The following is a 9,551-nucleotide window of genomic DNA, read 5'->3' as shown; positions in this document are numbered from 1 at the left end:
TCTTCCCTTCAGTCACCAGAAGGCTGTAAATGCAAAGTTAATTTGACCAAGACTGACAGATTGGAAAGTGTCAACATATGTGTAAAAACATTCATTAAATACAAATGTATTTTACCTTTTAATGTAGAAAATGGTCAGATACACTTATAACAATCCATGGCCCATAATAATCAGCTAACCTCACACAAGTGTGGTTAACAGAACACAAGATAGTTTTCTGCTAAAACATAGGACAAGCCACAAACCCCTTAGCTAAAGGAGAATTGTCTCTAGCTACCAATAATTATTCTTGCATTTTCATCCTTACTACACAAATTCTTGATTATGCTTTGGTCATCATTTGCTATGACTACCCCAACTTTTCTGGCCATCCCACATCTCAGCTCATCACTAACTATGCAAAATACCCCAATCATCCTTATATCACTTTACCTCTTTATAACTTTGTGCTGGCTGTGATGCTGGCAGACCAGGGGTCAGCAAACACCAAGGTCCCCATGCCTCAATTGAATACTGACAAATACATAGTTGAAATCAGTCTGGCTCACCTGTGTGTTTATATTGTTAAAAATACAGATTAGAATTATAAGAATGTGTTTAGACTTTATAGAATGCTTGTGAGTTGCTGCATGCATTAATCTCACTTAAAACATCTGTATCCCATATTATAAGGTAATATTTGAGCATTTGCACTGTAAGCCTCTATAACTGCGTAAATCATGAGATAGGAGAGAGACATTAACTAGTGTGAAATGCTAGTCTCCAACTGAAGGTGTTATGTCCTGCCCAACAAGGAAGGCCCATCAACACCAGACAGATTGAGTAGAACATTAAAAAGGACAAAAGAATTTTGTTGTTTACTCTCCTTCCACCCATGAAGATGAATCTTGCAAGTGAATTCCTCCCATCAGCTAAATTTACAGCTCAAAGCAGAAGGGGGAACAGGAATAAAAGCCCTAACAAGGAGGAACTGTATCTCATTGCTCCTTGGACTCTAGTGGCAAGGTTTATAGGCATAAGCAAGGAATCCTCAGCTGCTAAGCCTGAGTTAGCCCTAAAGGACAAAGAGCTTGCTTATTACAAAAGTGTCTATTATGTTTTGAAATTTAAGATTGGAACTCATTTGTCTGTATATGTTTATCTGCTTTAACCTTGTAAATAACTCTTTAATTTCCTTTTCCTATATAATAAATCTGTGTATATTTTATTATCGGATTAGCTACAAGCATTCTCTTTGGTGTGAGATGTAAGGTGCAAATGACCTGGGGTAAGTGACTGGTCTTTTAGGAGTGGAAGTAACCTAAATATTGCTGATTCGTGGTATAAGGGACCATCTATCACAAAGGCAAGCTTACCTAAGTGACAAGGTAGATTGGAGTACCCAAGAGAGCTGTCTGTGACTCTTATAGTGCCTGATGAGTTTGTACTTGATAATTGGTTGGTGAAATCTAAGTATGGAAGTCACAGCTAAATTGGGGTTTGTCGACTAGCTCTTAAGTCTGCCCTGAGGTTGGTACTCTGCTGGTCAATCTGACATTGGCTTCCTCTCGCTTTCCATAATAAGTTCAAGATGTATGTCCTGATGTTCAATACCATGCCCCTACCTTCCTTCCTTCATTGTTTTCTGCTTCCTGATTTTGTTTAAACCCCTCCAAAATGTCCCTTTTTATCCTTCACCAGTACTCATCTTGATTCCTCTTTTCAAGATGCCCCTTTCATTTACAATTCCTTCTGTCTCTTTATTCAAATCCTTCTTTAAAACACACCTTTTCCCTTTAACTTATCAAAGATGACCCATCAGAGACAGATGTGTGCAACTCAATAAATATCAGGAAAAACTTAATGGCACTAAGATCTATAAAACTGAAATAATCAGAAATATTTAACACTGGTCTGAACAGAACTCTAGAAAATGTACTGTAGGAATGATCCTACTGACACAGAGTAGACTGGATGATCCAGTAGGAGTTTCCCCTCTCTAATTCCTATGATAGTAGCTTAAAATCAAGTTGGACATTTCTGGCACAAATTTCTGGACCCTTGAAGAAATATGGAGCTTTCTATATTAGATACCCCTGGTAAATGAGAAAAGCTAAGAAGAAATTAGTGGGAAAATGCAGGAGGAGGGCAGAGAGAACAAGAGAAGTGAATGGAAAGGAAATAAACAGGAATGGGAGAAGAAATAAGGAGAAAAAAGGTGATGCTGGATTTTTGCCATGCCACTTAGAGTATCAACAACACCACACTCACAGAAAAAAGGGAAGGGTTCATGAAGGTAAAAACAAAACACCAGAAAAAGATTTCTTGGCCTAACACTTGACTTTTATTTATTTGCAGAACCCAATTATATCTTCACCTTTTGCCTGTGAGTATGACAGGGGTTGGAAATACTACAGAGAAGGCACTCAGACAAAAAAATGGATATTTTTACTCAGTCAAAAAAGGCCAAGATACTATGCAGACTATTGACATCCAAATCTTCAAAATTCTCAAGAAAAAACGGGTTCTGTTGCTGTTTAAAAATCTTATTACTTCAGGTAGTTGAATATAACACCACAATATAGCCCCTACTCCTACAGCTGCATAACAACTGAACTTCTCTGCACTTGCCTGAGAGTTCATGAAAAATAGACTAGAGAGAGGTTTTTCTTGTCAGTATCTCAAATCTAGTAAAGTTAATGATTGAACAGATCCCCTTTAAAACTATAATCAAAATCAGATTTAAATAAGGCAGGAGTGGGCCAACTACGGCCCGCAGGCCGGATCCAGACCGCAAGCTGTTTTAAGCCGGCCCACAAGCTCCCACTGGGGAGTGGGGTCTGGGGCTTGTCCCGCTCCAGCCAGGGAGCAGGGTCATCAGCCGCTCCACATGGCTCCCAGAAGCAGCGGCATGGCCCCGCTCCAGGCAGGGCGCAGGATCAGGGGCCGCGCCACATGGCTCCTGGAAGCAGCGGCATGGCCCTGCTCTGGCGCTCCAGACGGGGAGCAGAGTCAGGGGCCGCTCCACATCCCGCTCCAGCTCCTACTTGTTCCAGTGGCCCCCTCCGGCACTCCAATGGGGGCTGCAGTGGCAGTACCTGCGGACAGGGCAGCATGCAGAGGCGCCTGGCCATGCCTCCACGTAGGAGCCAGAGAAGGGACGTGCCACTGCTTCCGGGAGCCGCTTGAGGTAAGCGCCGCTGGGAGCCTGCATCCCTGAGCCTCTCCCCATGCCCCAACCCCTGCCCCAGCCCTGATCCCCCTCCTGCCCTCTGAACCCCTCCATCCCAGCCCAGAGCACCCTCCTACACCCCAAACTCCTCATCCCCAGCCCCACCCCAGAGCCCTCACCCCGTCCCCCACTCCAGCTCAGAGCTCCCTCCCACACCCTGAACTCCTCATTTCTGGCCCCACCCTGGAGTCCATACCCCTAACCAGAGCCCTCAACCCCTCCTGCACCACAACCCCAATTTTGTGAGCATTCATGGCCTTTCATATAGTTTCTATTCCCAGATGTGGCCCTCAGGCCAAAAAGTTTGCCCATCCCTGAAATAAAGTGTTTGTTTTTTAAAACAAATCATAAAATTTATTGTTTATGAGAACAATCCAATTTAAAAATGAAATATCTGCACATAACAGAACAACTCCAAAAATCAATAGGCAATCTAGTTAATTTACTTAGAGGGGAAAATACAAGATTTACAAAATTTAAATTAGCCAAACATTCAATAACTCTCATACAAAATCTGTACAGTAATAAACTGCATTTAAAAGTTTGTCAAAGTGTTACCTGACTGACTCAAACACTAGTGTATACCTACATTATTAAAAGGCACAAAAGATTCATTTATGAAAGTGTGCTGCATTACATGCAGTTATATTACATCATTAAATCAGTCACTAGGGTTGCCGAGTTTCCAGGACTTAAAGATTAATCTTTAATTAAAGTTGGTCATGCGATGAAACCTCCAGGAATATGTCCAACCAAAATTGGCAGCCCTAGTCAGGACCAGCATGAAAAAGTTATTAAACATGTATTTGATTTACAATTTAGCTCAATATACAAAGACACACAAGTCTCCCTTCTGATTAGGAATCAATACGAAAATACAAACATTTAAATATGTCAAACTAGAATACAAAAACTCTTTCAAAAAAGTTTAGCTCTGAGTTTTCCCCAACATAAAGCATTCCTCACCACAGATCTTTCAGTAATCATTAGAAAAAGTTCAGACAACCACTGTCAAGCAGGGTAGGCCCCTGGGCTTGTGCTTTGAGGGTAGGTCTACACTGCAGTTAACCATCCACAGCTAGCCTGTGTCAGCCTTGGAGGCCATTTGCTGCCTTAGAGATATAAATGAGGACAGGATGGGAGACAGAGGGCCTGTGTTAGAGGCAAACAGCCACCTGGGCAGCAGAGTTGGGGAAAGCTCCAAAATAAATGTTTGAACACACTGGATTACCTGGCCCACGTTTCAATTAGCATGAGATTTAGCACTCTCCAGGGTATGAAATGCCCCAGAGTGCACAGCTTGAGAAATCCTGTGAAAATTCAAAGCATACTCAAAATTGAAATACACAGGAAAAGCAGTTAAGAACACATGGTGAGAGAGTTAAGGTTCTGTTTTTGAAGTACACGTTTTTTTAAAAAATCAGAAAGGTTTACAGATTAATTAGCTCAAGATCTTTAAGAGCTGCAGAAATACATACAAGCCACAACACAAGATTTGTTTTTTTAAACAGCACTTGAGCTCTTGCATGGCAGCTACGTTACTCAGGATAACACATACAGCAACCTGTGCCTGCAAATTCAGTTTCTGATTTCTGCTGTGTTTCTTGTAAAAGACCCTCATTATGTTTGTATTCAGCAATGATATCTTCTACGCGAGTTATGTAAAGTAAAGATAACAACACTCCAAGGAACTGTAAAAGAAAACAGCAAATATAAATAGGAGACAAAGTACTGCTTATCCAACATCTCTCACTCTACATTTTCATATATAAAATTTGGGGCACCAAGCCAGTGCAATCTTGGGGAAGGGAAAATCCACATTTGGGGGAATGAAGGACATATATTAATGACCAGCTGATTTAAAAAAAAGACAACAGTGGCTGTTTGAAACCACTCTGGAGTATGGAATGTTAGAATAAGTCTTAGTGGAGACAGATTAGTGGGCAGAGTTCAGGTGAGGTGATTAGGGTCATGAAAAAATGCAAAATATGACATTGCTGTCACTAAATCAGTGGGGCTCTGTACAGGCACAAAGGTCCAGCCACATAAGTTTACAGAATACATAAACTTTAAGTAAAAATGTATTTTATTAACTATAAAATCAAATCCCATTTTGTTTACCAAAGCAATGAACCAAATATTCCCTTTAACGGACAATGTAATGGCCTAGCCTTACCTGGGGTAACAATATGCCAAGCATGACACCAGCCATGATGCTGTAGTTGTCTAAGAACCAAATGAGTACTGCATTTGTGCATCCTCGGATATATATAATGTCTTGAACACTCAGGCGCTGTAAAATAATGAAATATACCTTCAAACAACGGTTTACTTAGAAGAGAACAGATATATTTTTGGAATATAAAGGGTCAAATTCTGTTTCATTCACATCCATGCAAACCCTCTGAATTTGGCACAGAGGGCTTATCACCAACTCTCAGATAATGCATTCTGAAGTTTTTCAAGGCTAAACAAGTGCTTTTTACATTCCATTTATACTTCGCTGAAAAAAATATACCTGATCCTAATTTTAGACCATATGGAATACAGAGGTATCTATCCACCCTTTCATTCCTACTTTCCAAGCTGCTTCTGCTGGAATACTAAAAATACAAAACCATAGCCAAAGTGCAATAGGCTCCAAGTAGGCTGGAGACAAAAGAATATAAGGCTCAATCCTACAAGATTTTGAGCACTCTAGACCTGAGCCGACAAGACATTTAAGCCCATGAGTAGTCCCACTGAAATGAATGGAACTGCTCACATGGTTAAAATTAAGCACATGTTTAAACACTTTGCTGGATCAGGGCCAGACTGGAATGCTTAGCAGCTGGCAGGATAAAGCACCCAGTCAATGAGCCTAAATGAAGGGAAAGATCATATTTAAAGGTGATAGCCAATCTACAAAAATTAACAATTGAAATTGGCATTTTATGCTAAATGCCTTATGAGAGAGATATTTAATCCAACAGTAATTCTTGTTCTACAAGCCTATGAAGTACAGACCTGTGGCAGATCAAGTTATTGGCTTCTGTTCAGTATGAACTCCACTACTGTACTATGGGCCTGAGCCTGCAGCCCTTTCTCACGTGGCTAGTCCCAACAAAGCCCACAACACTGAAGTCAATGGACTAGTCCCATGACTGAGATCTACAGGACTAGGCCATATGTCACAACTATACTTAAAAAGCATTAAAAGCCTGCCCACCAAAAATACAGAGTGTCCTACTTCCTCTCCACTGTTACATTATTTTGTGAAGTTTTCTATATTTTATACCAACTATTATGGTATATAAGATACTGTAAGAACTAAAAGTAAGCTTTACAAAGATGTGTTTTTATTTAGTGAGAAGCCTTGGCTTTCCTAAAAAATAATTTCCTGGTTTTAGTCATGGCATTAGCATTACTGAAATGGTCTGTTGTATACTAAATATGCAGCATTAGAAGTTGGTCTGTATTTCTCATCTGAGTCAAACCAGCAAACCTAAAGGTGGAAGAAAGAGAGCATTTCACAGGCAAGCCATATGTTTCCTCATGGATTACTCTAGATAAATCAGGTTAATCTTTGATTTCTTTATATTTCAAAAATTGGCAAAAAAAAGTTAAATAATGTAAGCATTATATTAATAATTTACTTAACCTTAACAAAATCCAGAAAGAAGAAATATGAAACACTTTACAATTAAGAGACTTTACAATTAAATTACCTCTCTGTCAATCATTTTATATCCACACATAGTGTTCATAATGTCTGTCTGAAAAGAAAAAATAAATGTCAAAAATTGGAAAAAATAATCACAAAAGCAAATTTATTTTTACTTTTCACTTATGTAAAAGCAACTTCAAAACTTGCAGTGAAGCCATAGCTGTGCCTACACAGCCTCTTCTCCTCACAGGCCCTCCTTGTCCAGGTAGGATCATGTCTTGTGCATGGAGCCGGCATGGTTGGTTAGGCAGTTGCACACTAGGGTGAGCTGCTAGGTGTGCTTGCCAAGGTGGGCAGTCAGGAAAAGGCATTCAAAAATACAAGGTATTTAAAGAGGGGGTGGCTTCCGGTGTCTGTAACACCTGGCCAGTAGAATTTATGGTGACTAGAGCAGTCCCTGTCACAAAGATTGGATTATTGTGAGACAGCTATTGGAGGACAGTTAGGGTAGACACAAGTCACAAAGTGTCTACACTTACACTGTGTCAGTCACAGTAGGTTGACCATGGCTTCACGCCACTCAAGGAGGTGGTTTTACTGCTTACTGCATCACTGTAATGGGGCAGTTACTTCGTCTGGATACAAATTTGAGCATAGACACATGCCCAAATAGGTTGACACAAAGTGACTTATGTTGACCTAACTTTGTAGTGTAGACCAGATTGAAGGAAAGTGTGGGTCCACTACTTAACAGGGAAGGAGAGCTAATAATGGAAGACACCAAGAAGGCTGAGGTGTTTTGTACCTGTTTTGCTTCAGTCTTCATTTAAAAGATAAATTGTGACCAGATGCTTAATACAACTAATATTAACAATGAGGGGGAAGGAACAAAAGCCAGAATAGGGAAAGAACAAGTTAAAGAATATTTAGATAAGTTAGATGTATTCAAGTTGGCAGGGCCTTATGATATTCACCTAAGGTACAGAAGGACCTAGCTGAAGCAATCTCAGCACCACTAGGGATTATCATATTTGAGAACTCCTGGAAGATGGGTGAGGTCCCAGATGACTGGAGAAGAGCAAACATAGAATCTATCTTTAGAGGGGGGAACAAAGAGGACCTGGGGAATTATAGACCAGTCAGACTAACTTTTATACCTGAAAAAATACTGGAACAAATTACAAAACAATCAGTTTGTAAACACCTAGAGAATAATAGGGTGGTAAAAAACAGCCAACATGGATTTGTCAATAACAAAACATGCCAAACCAAACTTTGACATGATTACAGGCCTAGTGGATACGGGAGAAGCAGTAGACGAAATATATATTGATTTTAGTAAGGCTTTTGACACAGTCCCACATGACCGTCTCATAAGCAAACTATAGAAATGTCGCCTAGATGTAATTACTATAAAGTGGGTGCAAAACTTGTTGAAAAATCATACCCAGAGTAGTTATTAATTGTTCGCTGTCAAACTGGGAGGATTTATCTAGTGGGGTATTGCAGGGGTCTGCCCTGGGTCCAGTACTATTCAATATATTCATTAATGATTTGCATAATGGAGGGGAGAGTAGGCTTATAACATCCGAAGATGACACCAAGCTGGGAGAGGTTGCAAGCACTTTGAAGGACAGGATTAGAATTCAATAGGACCTTGATAAATTGGAAAACTGGACTCACAAGATAAAATTCAACATAGACATCTGTGAAGTGCTGTCCTTAGGTAGGAAAAATCAAATGCACAAAAACACACTAGAGAATAACTGGCTAAGCAATAGTACCGCTGGAAAGGATCTGGGGGTTATAGTGGATCATAAATTGAATACGAGTCAACAACGTGATGCAGTTGCACAAAACACTAATGTCATTTTGGGATGTATTGTCGGGAATATCGTATGCAAGACATAGGAGGTGACTGTTCTGCTCTATACCGCACTGGTGAGGCCTCAGCTGGAATACTGTGTCCAGGTTTGGATGCCACACTTGAAGAAAGAAGTGGACAAACTGGAGAGAGTCCAGAGGAGAGGAACAAAAGTGATAAAAGGTTTAGAAAACCTGACCTATGAGGAAAGTTTTTAAAAAACATGGACATGTTTAGTCTTGAGAAAAGAAGACTGAGTGGGAGTCTGATAACAGTCTTCAAATATGTTAAGGGCTGTTACAGAAAAGAAGGTGATCAGTTGTTATCCATGTCCCCTGAAGGTAGGAAAAGTAGTAATGGGCTTAATCTCCAGCAAGGGAGATTTATATGAGATAGTAGGGAAAACTTTCTCACATAAGGATATTTAAGAACTGAAACAGGTTAACTGAGGGAGGCTGTGGAATCTCCATCACTGGAGGTTTTAAAGAACAGGTTAGGTAAACACCAGCCAGTCTAGGTATACTTGATCCTGCCTCAGTGTGGGTTGTGGGCCTTTCGAGGTCCCTTCCAGACCTGCATTTCCATGATTCTATGATTCCTAAATACTGGTAGTGTCTCAGTGTAGACACCCTTCAGACTAAGGTTAATACAACTCAGTCCTTTTTGCTCCTTTGTTTTACATCTCTCTAGACATATTTTACCTCTGGCAAAGAGGACAACATTGATTTTGTAATAGGGGTCCAGAGACCTAATGAAGTCATATATTCAGAGATTTTGTTATGATAATATATTACTTTAATAAATGAGATACAGAGCCTCTTTCACACAGC

At 40.2% G+C, this 9,551-nt stretch overlaps 1 protein-coding gene across 1 annotated transcript in view; it reads right to left on the bottom strand.

Annotated features, from left to right (window-relative positions):
* Window positions 1-3,633: 3,633 nt before the first annotated feature.
* Window positions 3,634-9,551, bottom strand: part of TSPAN15 (tetraspanin 15) — a 38,220-nt gene continuing 32,302 nt past the window's right edge. The window contains exons 6-8 of the mRNA XM_073353513.2: window positions 6,919-6,966; window positions 5,388-5,504; window positions 3,634-4,902 (exon numbers count right to left, since the gene is read on the bottom strand). Of these exons, the coding sequence (XP_073209614.1) occupies window positions 4,750-4,902; window positions 5,388-5,504; window positions 6,919-6,966 (318 nt within the window). The 3' untranslated portion in view covers window positions 3,634-4,749. The remainder of the gene's footprint in view (window positions 4,903-5,387; window positions 5,505-6,918; window positions 6,967-9,551) is intronic.

Source organism: Lepidochelys kempii, chromosome 7, assembly GCF_965140285.1.
Source record: "Lepidochelys kempii isolate rLepKem1 chromosome 7, rLepKem1.hap1, whole genome shotgun sequence".
Lineage (NCBI taxonomy): Eukaryota > Metazoa > Chordata > Testudines > Cheloniidae > Lepidochelys > Lepidochelys kempii.
This window is presented reverse-complemented; position numbering and strand designations above follow the sequence as displayed.